The 25,823-nt window shown below is 39.7% G+C and overlaps 1 protein-coding gene across 2 annotated transcripts in view; it reads left to right on the top strand.

Annotated features, from left to right (window-relative positions):
* LOC129214228 (ubiquinol-cytochrome-c reductase complex assembly factor 1) overlaps positions 1-25,823 on the top strand; it is a 50,354-nt gene that overhangs the window by 673 nt on the left and 23,858 nt on the right. Inside the window, exons 2-7 of one of the 2 annotated variants that reach the window (XM_054845545.1) lie at positions 2,983-3,087; positions 4,418-4,522; positions 8,575-8,682; positions 11,589-11,661; positions 17,586-17,643; positions 23,979-24,087. In XM_054845545.1, coding sequence (XP_054701520.1) covers positions 2,983-3,087; positions 4,418-4,522; positions 8,575-8,682; positions 11,589-11,661; positions 17,586-17,643; positions 23,979-24,087 — 558 coding nt within the window. Of the gene's footprint in view, positions 1-2,968; positions 3,088-4,417; positions 4,523-8,574; positions 8,683-11,588; positions 11,662-17,585; positions 17,644-23,978; positions 24,088-25,823 lie in introns of both variants that reach the window. The other variant, XM_054845546.1, reaches the window with a different exon arrangement.

The following is a 25,823-nucleotide window of genomic DNA, read 5'->3' on the forward strand; positions in this document are numbered from 1 at the left end:
TTTCCTTTCTATTATCTTTTCAAATCTTTGCAGCAGAGTACTGCTTTTTAGTATACAGTCTAGAAAAGGAAAGTTTGTGCCTGGGTCTGATACTCTGTCACAACACAACTGCAGGGGTGGCCAGCGCTGCTCGTGCAGACAGATCCGTCAGGAAGATGAAAGGCCTTTAGTCAGAGGGCAATGATCACTTAGGAAGTTAATCCACTAAATTCTTGGAACTGATATTTCAGGGTGTGGCCTTTAAAAGCATGGTGAGTCCTGTCCTTTCACCTCTCAAGCTGAGAGCAAACCTGCCTGGGAGCACCTGAAGTGCAGTGAGTTTGAGTGCCTGCTTCCTCCTCCCAGTCCTACTCTTTCTCCTCACTCATGCCTTTGCACTGTTGCCTACCACTGTCTCCTCCAGCATTTTTCTTGGCCCCTATGTTCCAAATGCTGGAGCAGCAGAACCGTGGCAACATAAAAATAGTTTCCTGCAGTTTTAATGTGTTAAAGAGGCAATTGCTAGCAAAAAGGGAGGGGGAAGCCAGGCAGGAGGGGTGCAGGGAGAGGTAAAGAAGCAATGAGTCATCAGATGGGTTCAGCTGTCCGTGGACCTGTACCCCCAGGGTGTGGTTTGCTGTATAAACCTGTTTGCAGAAGGTGAAGGACCTGTCTCCTAGGCTTACTTGTCCCTGGGCAACTCCTCCTCTCCCAGCTGCTTCTGGCATTCATATGGCAAAGTGAACCGATTCAAGTTTTCAGCCTGGCCAGAAAAATTTCTCTTTGTACAGGAGGAGATGTAGTCGTTTGCCATTTTTGTGATCTGAAGTGCCTTACTTTGTAATGAGAGAAGCTCCTGAGCTGCAGTAGTGGTGGGAGTACACACTTGAGAGGCAGGAGACTTCTGACAGGACCACCATGCTTCAGCTCAAGCTTTGCTGATCCTTGGCATTTCCCAGCACCTGCTTTTGCATTATAATTTAATAGTTGCCTAATCATATGAAAATAAATCTTCAAACTTTTAATGTCTGTTCTTTGTACTGGAAATAAGAAAGGAATTTTTTTTTCTTCTGTCTTCAAGCCTTCTCAAGATCTCACAGCATATGATACAGTCCTGATTATTGTCCACACATTTCAGCTCTACTAGTTAATACTGCCATTGTGATAAAGCTGTTCTTTATCTAAGAAGAGCTCTTGATTAATAGTTTGCCTGCTACCTAAGGCTTTCCTAAAGGTTACCAGGAGGATTTAGAAGACCACAGTGATATTCTGTCTGTATCTTGAGAAGGCAGCTAGCTGCAGGAGGTGCTTGTGCTGTCTGCAGACTATTCCTGAGTAATCCTGTTCTGTTTATGCTTGGTACTTTGCAGCCAAATGGAGAAGTAAAAGTAACGTTTGTAATTTGAACGTTACGTTCTGCAAACAGTGATGCTGGTTTAGGGGAGGTTCCTTAGCTCATCATGTTCCTTTCCTGTTGCTCCACAGCTTTCTGCTGTTGTCTTTTTCTTTGTAACTTGATTGTTTGTCACATCTCACCTTTTAAGTGTATGTGTGCTTACTTTATGTTTTCCTATGTCTCTGTCCAGTTTTGTTGCAGTAGTGCTTTTCAACAGCTATAAACCCCAGTATGTTCAAGCTCTAAGGCATATTGCAACCTAGGCATGTTCTCCTTCCTATTACAAAGAAAAAGCCTCAAAATTCTGTCAGATGCCTTGGAATCTTGTAGTAATTATTTATAAAAAATGGTGAATTTTCTTGCTAATTTAAGTGTTTGTTAATCTGTTTGTCAGAGCACTGGGTTACCTCAAGAAGTACTTCGTGGTACTCGGCTGAAATGTCTTTTTGGACAGAAATGTATCATTTTCATAATTTTGCTTGCTGGTTAGTGATGTTACAGAGAAAGAGCAGAAACTAAGTAGTCTCACTACAGTAGAAGTGGGAAGGTGTAGAAGTAGTGAACGCTAATCACATTTGTTATGGCAGTGCACATCTCCCCTCACAGTTTTTAAAAACCCAAATCAATTCTCTTAATGGATTAAAAGTACAGCTCTGAGGAGATGATGAGGGACAGCCGGAGGAGGCAGTACGCTGTGCCTGAGGGACAGCGGTGACTGTGCAGGTACAGGGGATGGGGAACAGGAACTCAAGTTGGTCTTGTGTCTGTTCCTCCTAATCTTTGGGCGGATCTGCTTGTCTCATAGTTATCCTTTCACTGGGTACCACTAAGAAGAGTTTGATTGCCCCCCCCATCAGGTAGTTCAACAAATTGATATGATTCCCCTGCAGTCATCTTTTCTCAAAGCTAAACCTCTCCTATATGTTGGATGCTTCAATCTCTTAATCATCTTTGTTGTCAATTGAAAATGAAGCTGTTTTTATTGGAAAAAAGCATATCCATTCTAATAATATATACATTATTTCCAGTATTAATGTAGAACAAGTATGAAGGAGGCAAATAGTATACTAACTTGAATATTGCAGAAAATGAAAGGTGCACAGAAAGTGCAGGCAATGAAAACCCTGCTTCTTTCCCATATTACCTGACATTTTCATTACAGAAAATAATTATCTTCACTGAAATTTGTTGGGGCAATATACACTTTTGAAATACTAAATTTCTTAGCTGTGCCTGAATAAAGTAAGACGGTGCACAGAAGCTGAGAGTTGAATGAGGGCTTTTTAGAGATCAGTCAATTGAAGAATGCTTCTTAAGCATTTAAATTTATTGTATAGATATAAAAATTGTGGTGTAGTATTATGATGTAGACAGCCCACCATTTCCTTTGACTGATCTGTTTCTGCCATCAAATTTGGATTGCATGCCTGTACTGGAAGGCAAGATATTTTTTTAAAATCAAAATTTATACTTCTGTCAAGCGCAAGTTGGGAATTTAATCTGAGGATTGTGGTATAAATGAATAAAACTTGTGGAAGCAGGAGGACAGTTAAACTGTTTCTGAGTATTAGCATCCTTTTTTTTCATTGCTAGTCTCTCTGTTCCAGAGCTGCCAGGCTGGAGTAACTCAATGGATAGCAGCGTGCAGTGGACTATTACAGACAACCGCAGTCCAAGGCCAGTGTAGACGAATGCTCCATGATATTTTCCAGGTAGGATATCAGAGTATGTTAAAGTGTGGTTAAAAAAAAAAAAAAGATAAGTTGAAATTGGTAAGAAAAAGTCATGATTTTGAAATAAAGAAGCTTCTAAAAGTGATGTCGTCACTGTCTATGTATTGCTGAAAAGTACTGCTTTGCAGGTTTGCTTCCAGTTCTGTAATAGCGTGCTTAGTGTCAGATTGTGTCTGTCCACAGTAAATTAACTGGAACATCATGTAATAGCAGTTAATAATAGAGGTGAAAAATGTGTAGAGAATGGGAGTAGATGCAGGCTATCTTAACAGAATTAGAGTACATCACTTGCTGTTTCTTTCTTGCATACAGTGAAACAAGAAGAGATTAAGCCTCTTCTTTGTCCTGCTTTATATTACAACTTGTGTCATAGAGCGATGACTTACAGAATTAGAAACTTACCTGTAAACTCTTCACTCGGATGTCTTTTCTCAGATAAGACCTTCCAGTCCTGGGAAAAGTGCCTGTGCTTTTGTGACACAACCATACCATTAAAGCATCAGTCCATATCAAGTAGCATACAATATTGGGAGCAAAGAGGGAAATGAGCAGTTGTGAAATCAATTGATAGAGTTGGGCTTACTCCGAGCCACTGGCAGATTCAGTAGACTTCTGGAGATGACTACTCTGAACAAACTAATGTATTTACTTTGTCTGAATTTATTCATTAAATATGTTACTGCTAATCTGGGTATGCTGGGAGGCTACAATAGGTGTGCTGTTTAGTGTGCAGCTTCAAGTAGGTGTCTTTATTGTGCACTAAACTAAAGCTAAAGATAGTTTTCTTTATTGTGCAGTAGCTCTGTGATACAAATCATGTGCTGTGAAGTTACAGTACTTACAGTGATAGCTTTTACTCTGTAATGTGTTTTGCTCAAGTCCTGGCCACAAAGACAATTGAATGGACTATAAAGTTATAGATAAAAATAGCATAAACTCTATTTCTCCTCAAAGCCAGGAAAAAGAATTATTCTTTATTGAGAGACAAACCCTATAATTAGAAATAGTGTGTGAGAAAATCAAAGCAGATAGCCTGTGGTTTTTGAAAGTGGAGTGTTCGACCAGACCATTCCATCAGTACATTTACAGAACACTAGAAAATAGGTGGTGCGGGGCATTAAGCATGGACAACCATTTTGTTTGTAACAGTTAAGGTAATAAATTTTTGTGATACAAAGTTTTTCAGGATTAGACTGAACTGTAATTGACTTGGAAGCATACTAAGGGTAATTGGTGTAAAGTTAAGTGTTTACTAGTCAATAGTGTCTTCATTTTTTTTTCTTTTATTTTCTTTTATCATTTTTACTAGAGGCGCAAGGTTGGCCAGTTCCGACAGTCAAAATTCTGTGGTGGATTGATTCAAGCCAATGGAGCCGTTCCACAGCAAAACAGATCGTTTTACAATACAAATAAGGTTAGAAGAATTTGTTTTTATTGTTGGAGGGCACATTGTACTAGGGATTACACAGATACAGGTAACAAAACACTTTGCAAGACATGTAGGAGATGATTCAACTTTTATATAAAATGTTTTAGTACAGCGTGAACAATGGGTCCAATAATTTCAGAAGTGTTCTCTGTGCCTTTCCAGAAAATGAAGTGCTAGCATAGGAAGGTGTGGTTACAGCTGGGTTACCTGGAGTGAAGGTTCCAATTATAAGCCTGAGGACTTCTTTCCAATGAGGAAAGAAACTAAGTTAAGGAGAGTAGTCATTGGAGCAGGGGGTAGATGTTCCTTTCTTACCTTTAAAAGGGGAAACACAGAAGTTGCCCATACATATTAGAAGTGACAAGATGTTTCCTGATTCTTCAGCTTGGGAATAATGTGTAACGACAGTTTTGCTATCTGCTGAACACTGAAAATTGTCATGCAATCTACTGATAACAACTAATTATTGTGTAATTATTTATTTACTCTTCATCTGTACTATTTTGTTAATTTGTTGTCTCTGCATCTCTTACATTTATTGTACTTTGCCTTGGAATAAAAGTTTTCTGGAACGTGAATGATCTCTATAAGATTAGTTTAGCACTTAATCCAAGGGAGTCAGTGTCTCTCAACTAATAAATATCCTGATCCTGCTGCTGTTAATACAATGTGAAGTAAATGGCAAAATGAAATGCGTGCACAAGAAATGAGGGGACAGAACGAAAAGAAAGTTAGGGATTGATGGGTAAAACTTGCATAAAAGCAACAATCCCAGTTTGCTGTCCGCCTCATTGTGTATTTTGCTGGTGTAGAGTTAGAGGTAAATACTAAGAAGTGTTTTAAATTGGATATTTTGACATGGATAGACAAAATGAAGGAAAACAAGGAGATGTGTGGAAGGAAAGAACCCCTTCCTGCTGTTTGCATCTAGTTCTTAACTAGAGGTTTTCCTTTTTTTAGTCAATTTTTCAGTGGTTTTCAGCTGGTGAGGTAAACCAAGCATTTTGCAGACAAAGAGATTGAAAGCATACAAAATGGCTTACACAATTTACCACGGCCAGAGCTAAGAATAGAATCCAGGCTCTCAAACATGGTGCATATCCCTGGTCCCTATGCGTACTGGCACTGCCTCTCATATATACCTGCATAAGCATCGTTTGCGGAACAGATCTGGGAGAGCAATGGATGACAATGTGGTAGATCTAACAAGCCAGGAGTGGCATGAAGGCCTTCAAGGCAAGGGTTGGAGACTTGCTCTTGAGGTGTTGGAAAGGGCTAGGGGAAGGGTACAAAGGTTGAAAGATAAATCAGGAAACTTCCTGGTTAGAATAGCCTTGGCGTGAGAAGCCAGGCAGGATTCATGACCAGAGGAGGAGTGGTTTACAACAATATAGGTAAGGTTTGAGGTAGGTTTTTGGACTGCAACCTCATTATTTTGAGTAGAGCAATACTTGTCTTTGAAATGTGAACTTGAATATGCCCTCCTGGTGGGAAGGTGGTTTAGAATTAATGGTGAGCTCCAATTGTTTTCATTTTTATATTTGGTGTCAAAATTAAGAGGATTGTTCGCTTTGGCACTGAATTTCAGGTATTGAGCAGGGAAGTCAGCCTGAGGTGGGCTTATGTCCCTTTCAGTGTCTTGATGAATTTGTTTTGAGTGAGTTAAAAACCATACTTTTGAAAATTTCTCTATATGTTTTCTAGATCTGATTTTATATATGGACAGTTTAATTGCATTTGGCTGCAATCCTAGCATTGGCAGGATGAACTGCATACCTCTATCCATAGGATGAATCAAACGCTCCCTGCCTAAATTCCCTCTCCATCTCCTGAGCTAGTCCAGGTGGACTTGCAGAAGAATGAAGTGAGAATCATGGCATTTTTTAGAAAAAAGACTGTTTTCCAGTCATTTTCTTTGATGATGAGCTAACAACAGTTGAATTGAGATAATTTTGGTTTTTAACTTAACTGCCTCTGCCTAATGAAAAATCCATACTGAGGGAGACTTCATAATGCATTTGTAGATAAAAGACACGTAGTAAAATTAATCTGCCTAGATTCACTAGGGGTTTAGTATGATTTTAATTCCTGCGGAGGAGATGAAAGTTGACTTAGTGAGTTTGGTACGGCGATAGTTATTGGGACACAGGTTCTGCATTGAGCATATCCTATCGCTGCCTGGTTGGAGGGGGGTTTATGGAGATATCCTATGATGTAAGGGTAGGTGTTGTTTTTAGTGGAGAGGAGAAGGGTATTGCATGGGATAACCTTGAAGAGGAGGTACTAAAAATTGGTTTACACAAGTGCAAAGCATTTTGTCTCAAGTGCGAAAGCTTGTGTGTGGATATACATAGGGATTGATTATGTCTCAAAGCTACAATTTTAGTCACCTTTACAGTTAGTTTTTAATTAATATAGCAACATGTGCAGAATATGTGTCTGTATTTTAATATGTATTTATTTATCATTCATACCACTTCAAAAATTACTATAATAATGCTAGGAAAGCTGTAGAGAATACAGCCAGAGTGATCAGAAGTGTGAAAAGCCCTCAGTATGAGAAGAGGCTGGTTTAGGACCCTTCTAAAATAAGGAGAGATAACTGATGGGCATATGTATGATACTGGCCTATAAGTCATAAAAGATACTGAAAATGGAATAGGAAATGATTGTTTGCAGTTTCTTGTAGGAAAATTGGGAGTATCCAATGAAATGGCAAGGTTGGATTTAAAACAGGCACAAGGGAATTGTTTTTTACATAACTAAAGTCTGAAACTTGTGTACCACAACTCTGTGTTACGGAGGTTAAATAGTTTCAAACACTGGGGTGCATCCGATTGTAGCTGCCAAAAATGAATGTGCGGATACATTTTCTAGCACAGGAATGACTGTCAAAAGCTGGGCAGGTACACCCCGGTAAGCTGCGGGGTGTGCGCCATGTTTCTGTGCCTTTGTGCCTTGTCCAAGTATCTGCTCCTGGTCCTTGTTGGAGATGGTGTCCTGTTCTAAGTGTTTGTTCTGGCCTCGTATGGCAGTCCTTATGTTGCTAAATTGCTTCCCTACTGAGAAAATTCTTCTTAGGAGGAAGTGTTTAGGGTAAAATTCCAATAATTTAAAGCAATTTAACATTTATTTGGTCAGGGAGTTTTTTCACATTATATATACAGCTCTCAGCTGTATTCCTCAAGTATATGTAGGAGATTCACGTGCATTAGATTTTGGTTAGATGGGTTAAAAGTAATTTGTTGATAACAAAATGTTTATACTGCCTACTTAATTAATTAGAAATTATTTGCTGGAGTACAAACGGCAATTGCTTACTGCCAGGTTGCTTAGAGGCAGAATGCCACAAAGATTTATCAGTCCAGTGGTGCTTAAGGTGTGTAGTTAATTTGAAAGAGAACATTTATCTTTATGTTTGTAGATACTGCAAATCATTGAGGACTAAATACTTTCCTGATCTAGATTTTCTGCAAGTACCATTTAGATTAACTGTAAGGGGAATAACAATCTGGGGAAGCTTTTCAGTAAGAACGATGGGCTCGTGTAGCTTCGTTAGTTTTAAGATGGAGCTTATTGGTTTATATAATATATAATTACTCTAGAATATGACATGCTTGTGCAAGTAAGAGAGGTAATGTGAAAGGTTAGCTTTATTTATTCTGTTTCTGCGATTTGTTTGCTCATTTTATCTGCAAAGGTTTAAGCCCAAGTAAAGACACACATCTAGAAAGAATATGGAGATCTAGAATGGGAGCCCTATTTCGAAAAGCAGGTTTCTGAACAAGCTATTTGAGTCTGAGTTTCCAGTGGGATGCTTTTGTCAAAATGGTTATGCAATGTTTGCATTAATAAACAGAAGGATGTCACATAGGAGAAACAGTGTAATATTTTGCAGAGAAGATCTAAATATGTATTGTTGAGCAAAGAAAGTAAACAAAACTAAAATTCTCTATTAAACTTGTAGCTTTTCTAACTAAAATGATTTGTCAAATTTAATTGCTAAGACTGAAATATGTGATATTTCAATTTTACAGCATCTTTCTGCAAAAGATTCTTTGCAGCCATCTGAAGAGAAAGTGGGTGCTTTCACAAGGATAATAGAAGCAATGGGTTTCACAGGACCACTGAAGTATAGCAGATGGGTAAAGCATTCATTTAATAATTGTTTTGGCTGTTTGATACTGTCAGAGTTCTAAAAAGCAAACAAACCCCCCCCACACACACTTTTTTCTTATGATAGGAGCAGTACTTAATGGAAAAGTTCTAACTATTACCCTGGTAAATTCCTGTTCTGTGATGTGAGGAATAATAATCCATAGCTTGAACCTCCCTTGATCTATGCATTGCCATCATTGACATACGTAGGAGTCTTGTATTTGGTTTGTAGAATTTTAAGCCTTCTTGAATTTCTTCAGATACCTTATTTTTCACTTCATTTATGCACTGAAGAACACTAACAGCCTTACTATCTAAGTCAAAAACACCCACATGGACCATCATCTTGTCTCTAATAATGACCAATTGCAGTTATCTAGAAATAATTTAATTACAGGAAAAGTCTATTACAATACTTGTCTCGTGCTCCTCCAACCTACAACAGTTGTCTGTTTCAAGACTTCCTGCATGAAACTAGGCATTTTTCTGTAATAACTGTTGAGGGATTCTTCTTCTCTAAATTCATCCAGCTGCACTTTGAACTCTTATTAATTTATAGCATCCATAGCACTCAGTATCAGGGAGCTCCATAGCTTGAGTACCCACTGGGGGAAGAACTACAGTTGTTTTCAATTGGTGCCTTTTAATTTTGTACTTGAAAGAAATGATGATTACTTATTCCTTGGAGTGTATATTCGCATTCTCCCTTCCACTGATGATTTTATAGACTCATATATTCCATAGTATCTTGGTATTCCTCTGGGCTGAGGAGACTTAGTCTAACTTGTTTCTGTTATTGAGGGTCTTTCATGTTTTGATTTTTGTTGCCTCTTTCACTGTTCTGTATGTTCTGTGACAGGAGAATCTTCCAAACAGACAGCAGTAAGATAAGTTATGATTGCTGTTTGAGTCGCTCTTCAGTAGTAGCTGACTAGGGCAGAGTCACAAATAGGTCCTCCTCTTTGGCATTTTTTAAATAGTCCTTTCATAAAGTAGTTGTTAACATTGACTAAATGAGAGTTCTGGAAGAGACACCTTCAGTTCCTTGTGCAGAAGGAAAAAGAGATGACATTCATCGTTTCTTTGCTCTTAACTAGGACACAGTATAAAGGAGTGAGAGGAAAAGGCAGCTTGAAGGAAGGGCTGAGCCCAACTGTGCAGGAATTAAAACTTATTAGGCACTTCAAATATCTGCAAGGCAGAGTGGACCCCCTCTGAGACTGATCTCAAACTGTTGCTGATCACATATCACTTCTCAGAAAGAAAATATAAAGAAAAGATAACTAACACTTAAGGGGGTTAGGTATTTTGGTTAAAATCAGTTGCTTTTAATCAGTTGATGCTAAACCTCACGAGAAAGTAGTTTCTCTCCCATGTGCTTGTGTACATATTGTTATAATAAAGATTCTTGTTAGCTCTAAGTGTTGATTCAGAGTTCTCCTTAATTGCTACTCTTTACTGCCTGCTTTTGGCTAGGGAACTTGGGTTTGGAGAGAGTTATTTTGTGGTTAGGGCCCAAGAGACCTGAGTTCATTTTTGGCCCTGCCAGTGCTCTCTATGAGATCCTAGGGAAGTTTCTTAATATTTCTTTGCTTTTTTCCATTTTCTTCTCCCTTCCCCCACACTTCTTCTACACCCTAAAACTTCCACAATTAAATTTCACCAGTTTCTCCTGTGTTACCTGCCTTATTTAAGGGCTGGATTGCAGGGACTGCTCTTTACAATATGTTTTTAATGACTAATAATGCCTGGTCTGGGGCAATGGCTTTCACCAGGGAGACTCTACTCCCAGGCCAGGCAACGTTTCCTTTAAAAAGGAAACCTTCAGAACTCCAGTAAGCAGTGTAAATTATTTTACTGCAAGAAGTTTAGATGTATACTTGATTTTTGACAGATGCCTGAGATTACTGAATCAGAAAAATAATGGTTCCTGTGTTTCCACAGCAGGAGATCAGTTGCAACTTATTTTTCTTTTGGTTGGAGGAGACACAAATAATTAATTTGGTAATTTGAAGTGCCATTTGACAGGCATAGTGCTCATCTCTGTAGTATAGTGAGCACTGAGATGATCCTTATTATATGTCACTAAAAATAAAAACAAAACAAAACAGAACAAAATAAACCAACCCAAACCCAATGCTGCTTCCTGGCTAAGGTAGGGGAGTGGGCTCTGGAATTTTCAATTTTTTTTTTTATTCTTCTCCCTTTAATGTTCGTAAACAGGAATGGCTGACAGCTCCTCTCTTTAAGATATTTGCTATTAGTGATTGTGCTCTTTGAAGCTTCAGCACATGTATCTTTGTTATAGATGATGCACTGAAGGTGTTTCTGGTGCAATAGCAGGCTAAGAACAAAATCAGAAGTGGCAATACACTTGAGTACACCTCATGTCATTCACCATTTGGGATTCCTTTCTCATTTGTGAAGCTTAGTTGGTCAACTTTCATTTTTGTAGGAAAAAAGATATTTTTAGGACATGTCTGGTATGTCACTTCTTTAATATTTAAAACATAAATTATACACAATGCTTTAAGTGGTATAATATCAATTAAAGTTATTGGAGGAAACTAGGAATTGTGAATTGGGTTCTGTGGAGCCTCTGTAAGGAAAGCCATTTCATTTATTTGTCTGTAATGACAGTATTATATTAAACTAGATTTGGAAGGGTATTTAAGAAGCTATTTAATTTTTTTTTTTTTACCTCAAGGTAATATTAATTACACATGTATCATTCCTGGGAGATATAATAGTTTAATGTACTCCTGAAAGTCTCACATGATTGTGATTCTCAAAAGAGGTCTTTTCAGAAAATGATAGTGTATTTAACAAAATCAGTAGTGTTCCCTTGCTCTCATGATGAATACTTTAAGTGTTGTCTTTTCTTTTTCTTTAGAAAATTAAGGTAGCAGCTTTGCGCATGTACACATGCTGCGTGGAGAAAACTGACTACGAGGAATTTTTTAACAGTAAGTAATGGACTTGATGGTATTCGGACTACTGCTGTGGTGAGAGAACTTCTGAATAAATTCATTAGATATATTTATACCAATAAAGATGACAGCAAAGAGACTTGTCAGACCCTCACAGTGTGTGGTCAGCTGGAATCTGACTGTACCACAGCATTCCCTTAAGCTCTGAAGTGGCAAGGGTTCAAGGACAGGCTCTGGAGTCTGGGCTTGTTACATTTTTGCCCACTGCAATGGAGAACAAGAGTGGGATAGGTGAAACCCAGAATATCCTGGACTTTGAAGGATATTGCTCTTTTTGTTACTGGGGTGGGATAAATTAAGAATCCAGATATCTCTTCCCTCTTTACTGTGATCTGATGGTCGTCTGTGTCCTACCCTGTCCCATGACCAGTTGTGAGAAGGCCCAATATAACTGGGATGCAAATATGAGAACCATTCCTGTCCACTGATGCACAACTTTTTTTATGATACAGGGTCAGTTAGATCACAGGGTCCTACTTATCTCTCTTCCTCATGCCTGGGGCAGGTTTGGCTAGAACTTAGAGACTTTCTACGTTTTACTGACCATGACAGTATTGAACCAGGACACATCTCTTGACTGGGTAGAGTTTATGACTAGAACAGAGACACAAGTCCCTCCTTTAAGTATATAGGAATAATACTGGTTTCAATTGGGGTGGCTTTTCCATGTTGCACACAGTTTTTTTAGCTATTAGCTGAAAAAATCTGTTGCTGCTTTTATTAGTATCAAATGTGGCTGATGAATGGGGAAGGTGTTTTTTTGAGACTTATGCAAGCTTCAGTAACATTTTATTCCTATGTGAATGAATTATTTCCGATGTCAGCATGATTTAGCTGGTAGTAAACCCATTGCCTGGATCTGGCCTGTCACCTGAAATCCTGAGCTACCAAGTGCTTTCTTATGGCTGTGCAATGCACCAGCACAGATCGGGGCTGCTGCTGCCGCCCCTTGAGAGATCAGCTGAAGGGACATCTTTGTGTGTTCATCTAGTGCAGAGCTTATTGAGAGTGGTTTGGTACGTGGTGTTGCTGCTGCAAGATTTTCCAATGGTTTTCAGAAGGTTTTCCAAACCTGTGATGTGGTTTCAGCAGTTGCAGGAGTGAAAGAAGTCTGTGAGCAGTAGGATTCATCATTAGTGATCAAAAAATTAGAACCTCATTTTTCCTGTGCGCACACCTCTCCCTAGCTGTGTGCCCTCTCAGGCTTTCTCAGATAAGTTCTCCTCTGTTTGTCATGTTTGCCTCTCAAATAGAGGCTTTGCTATTTTTAACTGGTGTTCACTGTCTCTGCTTAACAGGTTAATTGTACAGAGATATATAAATGTTGCCCTAGATTAAAATTTAAAGGAATTTCAAAACATGTCTGTGAAAAAGATACTGGCACAGATTTTCAGACTCAATACTGAGTAAAATGACTTCAGTTGTATTCTTGATATTGTCTTACTGTTTTAAAGAGAAAATTTCCAGAGCTCCCCCTCACTTTAAACATATCACAAACAGCAGGCAGTCTTTCCTTCAAGTTTCACCATTTTCTCCAGAATGTCCTCATTGCTCCTTTTGTCTTTTTGCTCTGTAGTAAAAGCTGTGGCCAGTCCATCTCTGAATTTGCACTCAGGGAAATCTATGTTTGCATTGACTTGAGAGGGTCGTTACCTAAGGAGCAAGGTAGTTTGTTTTGCTGAGATTGACAGAGTGCCTGATGCACCCATTGGTGGTGTGGTTCCAAAGAAATTGTTGCTTTCATATAAAAACAGGTATAAGAAGTTTCTGCTACTTCTATCTACTTACAGCTGCAGCTGTTTGGGGGATTAGCTCTAAAATTTAAAAATGTTTAAAAAGTAGTTCCCCTAAAACACAGGCTCTGTGGGGTGGGCAGGAACCTTTTAAATTGATTTTGCCAGTAAAGAAGCTTTAGTCTGTGGTTCCATGGGCAGCTGAGTTGAAGTAGTGGCTAAAGGGAAAAGGCTCACTTCTCCATCTTCCTCTGCTTGTGTTCTGGACTGGACAATTACGTCCTCTGGTGAACTGGTTAGGTCACTGAAAGAAAACGGCCCAGTTTTTTGCTTACTTACTGTTTTGCTGTGTTAGTGAAGTAAAGTGATGCATGGAAGGGTCTGATAGCAGCTGTGGCATAAAGCAGGTGGTGAGGAGTACATGATTGAGAGAGAGGAACATGGCATGAAGCAAGATATCCAACTTTCAGTTCAATTCACCTTGTTTTCATCAAACTAGGTCACTTGGGAGCTGGTTTTTTCTGTTCCAAATTGCTCCTTTTTCAAATAAACACGGGCATTGCTTAAGCCAGGACTGCAGCTCACTCCCAAAAATGCTGCACACCCACATGATGAATTGCACTGCTGAGGAACCCTAAGAGTAGTAATGATGCTGTATGGGCCCCAGCTCAGGTCTGCCTGAGCCAAAGCTGACTGCATTTAGACCTAGAGGTATATTTATGCTTTGCTGCTCCCAGCACTTCTGCCTCTAGGTGCGTGGAGTTGAGATATCCAAGTGAACAGCACAGGGTCAGCTCTGGTCTCTGGAGAGCTTATTAGCTTTTTCTCTACCGTTTGTGAGAGCTGTTAACCTACTGAGCTGGCCTTGGGAATCCAGGCGTGTGTAAAAGCATTTGTGGGCTCGTTAACCTTGTGTGATCAGAAGCAGTTCTTCAGATCAGAACCAGCTCTTCAGAGAGCCTTCTTCAGTGTTTCTGGACGTGCTTTTGTGATGTGGTTATGTTGTGGCGTGAATAACAACTGCAGCGTGACCTTATGGAACTTTGCTTTGTATGTGGATTTTGTCAGGTAATTCTCTGACAGAGGTGACAGAGTGTAAAGGCTGGATACTGTGGTGTTAAGGACTAGGAACATGATGGCATTTCATGTCTTATAGGCTATCTTGCTATCTCAGTGCATTTCTGCTGATGCCTAGTGAAATTTCTGAGACTTTGTTATGCAGTATGAGCCCTGTGAACTGCTTTTCTCTGTATTATGCCTTAGAACAGCAGTTCCCAAAATACAGACTATGGATATGCAAGTCTTGAGGCACTGTAGTGTATCAAGGAGGTCTTTTAACTGAGACTTGCTGGTATTATACTGCAGTTAATTTTATTCTACCTGCCATTCTGTTGTCTCTTTGTTTTGTGATCATCCACAGACAAAACTTTGGGAACTGTGCTTTAGAGCTTACATCCCAAATGTCTGTACTGTGTCGCTTATATGGAAAGTGGAGCTGGTTCAGGACTACAGCTGTTTCTAGTTTAAAGGAGAACAGGGAAGTAGTAGAGGGAATAGCAAGATTACTGGTGCCAGGCTCTCTGTGCACAAAGCTTGCAGAGCTTGGGTAGTTCTAACAAAATGGCGGAGGTAGCCATCTGTGAGGAGAGTGTTTCATGCCTAACCTTTTACTTGAAAGGTCAAAAGAACTTCTAGGATCAGGTAGGTGATACTGAGAGCTGAGCTGAAGTTTGTCTGATGAACATGGAGTGTAGGGTGACCTTGAATTCATCTTGTACTGTTAATTGCTCCACTGTCATGCAGCTGCAGTAGTAAAGAGCTGACCCTATCAAAAGAGCCTTTCAGATGGTTCCTAGTGGGGCTACCAAGTGGCTCGGAAGGGCTGAAGTTTACCTCCAGGACTCTGGGTTCTTCTGTGTCCCTTAGCCCATCAGGTGCCTTATAGGCACTTGCTGCTATCTCATGCTCAGGGGAATGCTGACTTAGTGCACCTGTTTTTTTGCAGGATGTGGACATGTTATCCCATTACATTCTTCCTAAAATTGTGGTAGTGGCAAAGATGATCTATCAGGAAACAAAGTCCACGTTCAAGTTTTGCATCCCTTTCCTGATGAATTTTAAATGCAGAATATGACTGGAGGAAGAGGTATGTCCTCATAATCCTGAGCATTCCTGTCTCTTATCGTATACAGACATGTGAACAGGATGTGTTCTGCGGGCAGAGCAGATTTATTCCCCAGCTGATGATAATCACAGTAATTTCATAGATAGCTTTACTATAAGACATTTTTTTCTGTATCTAACTGTATTCTGAAGGGAATCATTTTCTGTTTAGTTATAGGATAGATCTTTCTCCCCAGTTAGTTTCCCAGAATAAGGTGTTCCAAACCCCACATCTTAGAATTGCAGTTTTTTAAAAAGCTGATGTCTGAGGGCAAGCTTGTTGCTTTAAAGGAGCCATCCCTTCTTTAAATTTATGATGTAGACAGTCCTAATATAGAAGTTAAAAAATGAATTATAAAAATAGAAGTGCAACACTTGGAAAGTAAGGGAAAAAATTGTTCCCTCCTGGGTACTGAATAGGTCTTTAAAAACTTTCCGTATTGCTTTCCACTGAAGAGTGATTTCTGTGGTGGGAGTCTGATACATGGTAACTTCTACTTCAGAAACCTCTGTTGAACTGTTTTACTCTGAATCTTGCCTGTGGAACCTTCTTTTAATGAAATGGTTTGATTAATGCAAGCGTTGTGTGCTCTTGCCCTGGTTAGAGGTGCTTTGGCGTGCCTTTAGGTCAAAGTAGTTATTTCTAGGACATGAACTATTTCTAATAGGAATGAGAGCGCCAAAAGGGGAGAAGGGTGAGGGAAACTTGTGTTTGATCTCCAAACATAGACTGTTAGTGTCTTTATACTGTCTTAGAGGTGGCACAGGGGATGTTTGGGCACTGATGCTGAAGCTTGGCACGTCCTAGGCACTGATGGAGTCATCTCTCTGAGGGAAGGAGGAACAGTGATGATTTGCTTGGCTCTTCTGGTGGTTGCCTGACCATAGTTGGCATATAAAAAGAAAGAGGCTGTGAAGAGTGTTGCTTCATGATCCAGGTGAATCTCTGTGGTAATACTTGAGATTCAAGAATTATAGGAGTTAGGAAGAAATACATTCAACACAGAAACAGAAGGTTGACTTCCTTGGGGCACATCTGACTGGAGAGTCCATTTCTGAATACTCTCTGGCCTTCTTACAGCTAGATTTGAACAGTCCAGAAGACAAGACCAAGTGCTGGGTAGGCCAAGGTGACAGTGTCAGATCCTTCTCATTGGATACTCCTCTTAACTTCTCCAGGAAACAGATGTAGGGGTGACTTCCTAGAAGGAAGGTTTAAGATTGACAGGAACTAAAGGACTTAGTGTGCACATAACCCATAGATCCATGTGAGCCATGAGGAAGAGGAATATGGTTTCTGTGCCACATAGCCTGAATCTCCAGCCTCACATCCAAATGGCACACGCAGATCCATAGTGTGGACATGTGTATGGACAGACCATCTCTGGGAAACCCAGTGGTTATTGGAGGAGAGCTAAATCAGGAAACAAAAATTGTTTCTATGGTTGGTTGGTAGTTTTGATCCCAATGGCTAGAGGCAAGGTACGCTCAGAGTGCTGTGGGTTGCACAGCTGTGTAGTAAATCAGAACAGCGGAGTCAGAGCAAGGACAGTATCTGTCCCTGACAGGAGGCAACAGCACATGTTAGAGGAGTGTTAAGAACGGAACAAAGCATCTGTTGGTACTTCCCTGTTATTCTCTACTGCTTTGGGACTTCCTGAGGTAGAAGCCACATGTTTGTCTAATTCTCCACTGGAACTTCTCACCCCCCCAACCCCCCCACCCCCAGTAAATGTTATCTAAGTGAATTTTAAACACATGAAATCTTTCAGAACCTACAGCGTCCTGTGGCTGCATGTTCTAGAGTTTAAGCACAAGTGTGACAGTAAATGATGCTTGCTTCTGATATAAGTGTACTGTTTAGGGCCAGAAATTAAATTACTCAAATGTCTTTAGATTTTGTTGTAGTGAATTTCTGTTAGGTGCAAAAAGTGATGAAATTCATATTAATACTTAGTTTTGGTTTTGTGTTTTTGTTGGTTTTTTCCCCCCCCTCCCATCAAGGGTGCCAAATGCCTGATACTTTGAATTCGTGGTTTCTAGTAGCCCAGCTTCATGTCTGGTAAGTGAAAAGTAAAATAGTAATACAACTATTTTCAGGAAATAGTGATATGTACCTTAATGTGAGAAAAAGTAGGCTCCATGTTTATTGATAATAGTGGTAATACTCAATTTATTAATTACTGAATTTTAGCAGTTTTCTACTAAAGAACAAAAAGTCCCATAGAGAAGCTAACATCTTTTACATCTCTAAATTCCTCAGTAGTAGAATGATCTTTGCCATGAGTTTTCTAAAAGTCTTGATCAGCCTATGTGGAAAAATGTTACTTGGGTGTTTTAGGAAAAGTTTAAATTTATGTAAAAGTGGTTTAAATTGGGAGAATTTATGGTGATTGAAGTGGCTGCTTGTCAGAAACATTTAACAAATTATAGCATTGGCATTTATTCTTGCACCTCTGAAACGTACATGTAGGTTGGTGAATGCCAGCTTGGCTACGTGTAAAAATATTTAACACCTTAAACATTAAGTTTTTTTCCTTTTTTCATTTGTGAAAATAGTAGCCAAAAAAAATCAGGTTTTCATCTAGCATTGCATATTTGTTAAGGTCAGAGGGATGCACAAGGGAGTACAGTAATTTTTGTTAAGTGCCAGATCTTTCAGGAAACTGAAATCCATAGACTTACGTTCAGCTATCCAGAGGCTGAAAGGAAGTTTGTACTGAAATAGCTGCACTTAAGCATAGGCCCCTTATTTCCTTGCCTCCTTTTTTTCCCTTTCCCTCCTTTTAATTTCCTGTCTCTTCAATATATTGAAAGATGGGGCAGCTCATTTTACTAAAGAATGAATAAATTAGCAGAACCATTGAAATTACAAGCATTTAAAGAAATCAGTGGAATCAAGTAAGGAAGACCCTGGAGATTTGCAGTTTATTTGTTTCTTACTGTTCCCTGTGGAAAAAGGCTTTAAAAAAGTAATTTATAAGCTAATCATTCATATCGATATTTGGAAAGCTACTGAAATAAATATTCAAAACCAAACTGTAAGTATCAGGGGAAAAACAAAGAGGGGTAACACGAATCTGCAAAGAACATACTTTTTTTCACATAATCTTGATTTCACATTGACAGGAAAATGTACCCTGTGATACACAGCATCAAATTCAAGATGCATAATCTTCTTTCATAACAGGCATAAAAATAAACAAGGGGACTATGATAGTGATAAAACTAGTATGGAATAGACAGAAAAGTTCTAAGATCAAAGCTACACTAGATACGGCTGAGAATTGCCACACTTTGAGCCAATGACGTTAAGGAGACATTTAATGAGGGAAATTGAAGTATTTTTATGTTTAAGATACAGTGGACAGGTTGGCAGCAATGTACAAGCAGGAAGGAACCATATGTCGCTGCTTTGTATGACAGCAATGAAAATTCAAGTGTGGAGTTTAGCACTAAAGGTTAATTTTCCCATGGTTGATGTATCTGGCTCCTCCATGTTTCTGGCAGCTTGAACTAAGGAGCACTGTCATTCTGTACCACCAGTGAGAGATTCAGTTTGATATTCCAGGATACAGGGAAGCCCGGGATAGGCCTGCTCACTACCTGGGTCATTGGGAGATGCTGTAGGCTTTGCTTGTGATTAGCTCAGTGACCAGGATCCTGCCATGAGATAATTTTGCTTTCACAGTCAGGTTTATTACTATGTTCTTTGTGATTCTCTTTCGTTTGACCTCAGTAAAGTGGGAGCAGAATGTTATTGACTCTGCTAGCTCTTTCAAAGTCAAGGACATCCTACCCCTGTCTGAAGGCTCCAGTACCTCTTTCTTGCTGGACCTTTTGCTTCAGAGGCTAGAAGCCTTCCTGATCTGGTGGCCAATGACCTGACCATGTAGATTCCAATCACCATCTGTTAAAGCATTCCTGTTCCCCCTTGCAATGCAGTCTAGATCACTTTCAGGTGTACTTACTTCCTCCCTCTTCTTCAGAGTTTTAGTTTAGAATGTCTTCTGGAGCTGGAGAAGATGAGAATTTTTCCCAGTTTGGTAAACTCTGCCTCCTTTCTTGCTGTCGTCATTGCCCATCATGTTCTAGTCAACTGTGCTTTTGTGCCTCTTGCATTTCACTTTTTACAGATTTCAGGTGCTTGTCAAAGCATATGTTCTTGTGTTACAGATTCTGGTGGGTCCTCCGTTTGAATCTCTGGTTCTTATTTCTTCTTGTCTGTCAATAGTTTTCCTACTTACCTCCAGTCAGAAAGGGAGGAGATTCAGGCTCTTGTGTTTAGCCTCTGCTTTTGCTAACTTCTTTGAAGATAATGTTCCCTTAGATACACTCCACTGTCTTCCAATGCAGTGCTAAAATTATACTTTAGAAAATCAACCTATCAATATTTTCCTGAATATCATGTTTTTATAGGCAGTATCTGTTACTTCACACCTTTGATGTCAGGAGGACTCTTTCTTTATGTTTAGAAGTCCAGACTTTTAGAAAATCTCAAGCCGTTCATCTCCACTGCTGGGTTTGCCTTTTCCCTTGCAGTGGCAGTCTAAATGGAGTGTTGGCTGTGTCCAGAACTGTTATAAAACTGCCCGAGAGATAACTTTGGTGACTATTAAGAAATATCTCGGTGCGGGATGTATCGTGTAGATACCTAGAGCTCCCTTCATATTTTCACCACACCAAGTATGGTGACATCTCTAAAGTATTTAGGATCAAAATAGAGTGGTGCTACAATTCCTGTTCTGAAAGACTCAAAGATCTGTTGCAAGAATTCATCTGAGTGTTGTCTTTCCTAAGGAAATCTGCACTTGAGAAAGTGTTGGTCATTCTGAGAGAGTCCAGAAGAGAACAAGAACCATCAAGTATGTAGAAAACAGTTCCTTCAGGGAAAGATTTCTTAGATTTGCGTAGAGAAGAGTGAGGATACCATACCATCTTGAAATGTGCTGCTTCAAAAGAAAGGGAATAAACTGTATTTTTGTGGTAGAGAGGGCAGGGAGAAAGGGCTTTTAATTACATCAGAGGAGTCTTGCTTGAGAGAAGTTTTAAGAACAAGTTTATCTGGAGTGTCTTAGGCATTCAGTTGAACCTGCCTTAATGTGGGGGAATGTGCTACATGGCCTAAGCAAAGGCACCAGAGGAGAGGAAGACTGCACAGCCGGGCTTGGTTCTCTTAGCTTCTGCCCAATCAAAGACCTGTACACAGCTGTAAATGCAGTAGCTGGTGAACTTGCCAGGCTGGGGCACAGGATAACTTGCAAACCTAATTAGGAGGAGTTCAGAATTCTGCTCATTACCATTATTCATAGAAGTGTATGCCACAACATGTAGCTGATGACAAAGTTGATTCAGGAGCTTCCTTCTCCTGTCCCTCAAGTTGCTGGTCATTTATGAATGGGTTAAACAGAATAAAGCCTTCCAAAACTGCTGTTGGTACTTGTGGTGTTAAGCCAGAGTAATTTCTCTGAACAAGTATAACATAGCCCCAGAAAGAGTTGCTCTGGAGCAACTGAGGAAGCAGGAATGAGTAGCCAGGTGCAGGGGCTAGCAGGAAGCTCTGAGTAGGCTTTGCTCTTAGAAGTATAATGCATCATCACACCTTGATTGCGTGGCACTGAGCCACCTCACGACAGTCGATTACCGCTTCTGGTGTTTAAGCCAGTCTGTTGGTACTATGGAAATACTGACAGAAGCAATTGTAGCTGAGGTTTTTGTGGGAAACTGCTACATCTCGTCTAAGACAGGTCAAGATCTAGGTGCTCCTGTTCATTTTCAGGCATCCTTTCATCTAATGTTCTTCTAACATAATCTCTCTGCATAACTTAAATAGAGCATAAATTATCCAACCCAAACAATGTCAGGTAGATAGCTTTCTAAAGATAGTTTGGAATAATTTTGCTTTCAGGGTTTGACGAAGATGAGTCAGTATTTGACTAAATTACAGAACAGATTCTGTAGTGAAACAATAAAATGTTTCACACTGTGTTGATCTAGTTAGAAGGTTTATAGTCTTTAAAGAGTCTGTGTCTTTTAACCTCAGACAGCAGGTGTAGTAACAAACTACCAAATTTTCAAATAAACTGCAGAATTCCATGATCTCACTCATGGTGCTGCAGAACAGCTCTGTGACAGCACTATGCATCCAAACACAGAGCTGCCTTTTAGGCTTCGCGAGTAGCAGGTTTTACTCTGAACACCACTCCAGTCCTGCTCATCAGTGACCAATTGTTAGCTGTTGGTCTGTGCACTGCTCTCACCTCCTGCTTCAGTACCACTGAAGGCAGACTGGATACCAGTATTTATGCTCGGGAGGAGGTTTTCTTGCCAAGCCACTCTTACTTTTTTTTTTTTACCCCTGAGCTTGCGTATTCAGCAAGAAAAGTATAAAAATGCTTTTCTTAGCCCAAAGTTAGTCTTTTAAACTGAGTCTTTTTTCCCTTTGACATATTAAGAGTGGGTAAAAATTTGGGATACAGTAACTTTAACTAAAATTTTTTCATACAGCTCAATTATGTAAATACACAGAGGAACAAAGGTTTCGAAACTGTTGGAAGTAATACACAAAGCTTTAAAGAGCTTTAAGCTCTTTGTGCATTTGTTTTGTGGAAGGAGTGGTAACTGGACAGCTGTTCTCAGTTCTGGACCCCTGTTTTAGCAGAAAGCACTCTCATCTTTCTGTGAGCAAGATGAGGATTCATTTCTTGACACCGTCTTAATTGCATTTGTTTGCTGGGACAGCAATACTAAGTTGTCACTGCCACAATATAAACATTGGGATTGCTTACACAGCTCTTTCCTGAGACAGAAATTGCCACGGTCTTCCCAATGTTCCTTTGCTGACTGCTGCTCTTCCCCTTCTCTGCACACCCTCTACGCAGATTCTCTCAGTCCCTCCACCCTTTGATCTTGGTCTACTTGTCATGCCTCAGTCTTCTGACCTCATTCCACCTGGCTTGTGTTGGAGCCCGAGCTGTCTCTTGTGTGGCCAGTGCCACTTTCAGAAGCTCTGTGTCTAGAAATCAGATTCTGGTCCATGGGTTTCTTTCAATTTTGATGTCTCAGTTGAATGGCCCTCAATGGGACTCAAATATGCAGTTCTAATCAGAAAAAAAAATAAATAGGACCAATGCAGTTTTTGTTACCTTCAGTTTGTTTTGTCTCTGTGACTCATTGCTGGCAATCAGTAGACAAGATAGAGTCCATCATAAAGATTGGCATTGGTCCTTTTACGGGTCAGCTCAATAGAGAAGCTTCAAATGTTCATGATTCTCCCTGTTGAGCTAGCATTCACAGATCACCAAATATTTTTAATGCCTGTAGGGAGTAACAGATCTTATGTCCACTGAAGAGATGGACAGATAAAAAAAATAGTAATTTTTAACTCTCAACTCTTGTGGCATGTTCACTGTTGTTAGTATGCAACTGCTTCAAAGTGGCCTCCAGCAGCTCTGCTCTGTTGCTTTTAGATAAGCCGTGAGGATTTCCTGTGAGCAGTTTCCCACCTGTAGCATGTCTGTATGCAAAGCAGTGACTTCTTTCAGCTCCGGTGTTTGAGCATCGCCTCATCTACAGTAACTCGGTCAATCCTGGACAGGAGCAGAGCTGATTCGTGAGGTAGAGAAGGTGGGACTGGTCTCCTAGGTTAGTGAGGGATCAGCCTGCATTTCAGTTCCTGCTGTTTACAGATGTTGTAAAAGAGGCAAAATAAAATTTTTGTTCTGATGAATTATTTTTTAGACAGAACAGCAGCAATGAAGTTCAAGTGGCTTTAATGCTTGAAAAAAACCAACCGAACCTGGTATCTCATTAAGATCCCACAAAGCACTTACAAACTTGTGAGGAGTTCTAGCATGTGCTGTGTGTAGGGGTTTTGCCAAGTGGTTGGACATGTATCCAAAGACCCCTGTAGCTGAAATAATTTAGGACATTGCTAATGTGAATTTGGGTGAAGTCTGTAACTTGCTTAAGCTTTCACAGCTTGGCTGTTTGGACTCTTACAGCACGTTAGTATACCAAGCTGAATCACAGCTGGCTTGTGGCCTAGAATTAGACAAGACATTTGTTCCTGCTCCAAAAGGTGATATGTTCTTAAGGCTGAGGAATTTAGGTTGCAGTACTGTTTTAATAGATTACAGTACTGTCAGCCAGAATAGTCTACTGTCGCTCTTCCATAGCTGGATTGGCCAAAATCCAGCAGATACAGCTTTTGAGTACAGAATAGAAAAGTTTGTGATAGTTTATTAAAAAAAAAAAATCTTTGTATGGGTTTTTTTTTTCCTGATCACAAAAACACATGCTGTAAGGAGAACCTTAAATGAGCTGAAGTAATTTAATTTACTCTTTACATTTGAAGAAAAGCTGGAAGCTATGAATTTGGTGTTTATGTTCTTGCAGGATGTGTCTGGTACGAATGAAGCAGGAGGGTCGCACAGGAAAATACATGTGTCGCTATATAGTTCACTGCATGTGGGAGGATGTTGAACAGCGTGGTAAGGTGATGGGGGTAAGTCATCTTTGGTGTTGATAATCTTGATGATTCACATCTTTCAATGTTTTTGTAACTTCTAGGCATTCTTCTAAGATATTTAGAATCAACCTGTAGAGCTGGTTGTTTATTTCTTTATTAGTTTAAGCTGGTATCTGTAGCCCTTACTCCTGACCATTCGTTCCTGCAGCTGTACTGCCTGTTGTATCGAGCTGCTGACCTTGTTTTTGAAACTGCACCGTGGCCTAAACGAAGATACTGATTTGTCTGAAAATAACTAATTTTCCACGTGGTTTGCTGTGTGATTGCAGAAACGGATGCTGCTATAACAGAATGGGCATTTGTGGACAGGAATAAGCAGCTGAGGTAGGGAGAAACATGACTGGTGCCAAATATATAACCACAACTTAAGTAATTCCAGCAGAGCTTCGAGTTTTCTCTAGGATGATGAGTAAAAGGAAAGTAAAGGGACAAGGTTTTTATGTTAAGTTCCTGTACATGACTATAACTAGTCATTAGTTTATTTTTCATTTTGGATTCTTAATATTCCTAGTCTTTATCACAAAAGAAACGTTGTAAGGAGAGAGTAGCTCCAAGGATAGTTCATTTGCAAGGAAGAACAAGGTTGGATCTTTTTGGCCTATTCTGAGGAAGGTTATGCTAGTTAGTTGTAATGGTCATTTCTGGCCTTAAAGTCTGTAAGTGTGTTTCTCCCGCCTTGTGTTGGTGATACTCTTCAGAGGTGGCAGTGAAGAAGCAGTGGAGGCTGAAGATGGTTTTCATAACCCCAGTATCACAGTGATGACAGGAGACCTGGTACAGTTGAGGATGCCTTATGTTCAGGGCACTTCCAGTGGGAGAATAGGGCTGGGAAAGATCTCCTGTGTTGTGAAAAAAGAAAAGAATTGTTCAATGATTAAATAGAGGTTGGTCTGTGATTAAAATAAATTAGACTGTTAGAGAAATGACAGTTTTCATATAGCAATAATGGCATATTTTCAGGTCTTACTTGTCAGCTGTATAACCAAGGGAGAGGCTGTGAGGGTGTTTCTATTGGCGACAAACAAGGGAATTAACCCGTGAGTTTGGATTTGGTATGTGATCATATTAGTAATTCAAGAAGTTTCTCTCTGATTTTTTTTGTTTTGTATGTGGTTTTAGAAAGTGTTAATTCTGGTGTATCTTGAGTTATTCCATCAGCAATGGCCTTTTTTTCCTAGTTGTTGGGAATTTCGTAGCCTTACTACATTAGGGCTTGATTTTAAAGACAAGTCATCCTCTTTTGAATTAAATCTGAATTCAGGCATCTTGGAATTTCTTGCTACATTAATAGGCTTACATAAATTCCACTATGGGAATCTTTGCTTTCCTGGTCAGATGCCATAAGGCAGTGTGAGTGAGCCTAGACAAATTAGATGATAGTACCAGAGAAAAAGATTGAATGAAATACCTTATGCGTTTTTGTCCTTATCCGATGCCTTCTATGTCGTATCAGTGGTTGATTCTGCTTTCTGTAGGAACTGAAGACAGCTCAGATCTTTGTTCCAGGTGTAAATTTAAGGCTACTCTTCTTGAAAAGCAAAAAAACCCAACTCAAACCCCTAACAAGCCAAACACCCTATCTTTCAAAGCCCCCCAAAATCTCTTCCAGGATCTTTTGATTCCATCTGTGCACAGAGAGAATGCTGCTTTGGAACAGAAAATTATTTCTCCATTCCTTTTAACCCTAGTTTTGCCATATATGAACTAACCTC

This window comes from Grus americana, chromosome 17 (assembly GCF_028858705.1).
Source record: "Grus americana isolate bGruAme1 chromosome 17, bGruAme1.mat, whole genome shotgun sequence".
NCBI lineage: Eukaryota > Metazoa > Chordata > Aves > Gruiformes > Gruidae > Grus > Grus americana.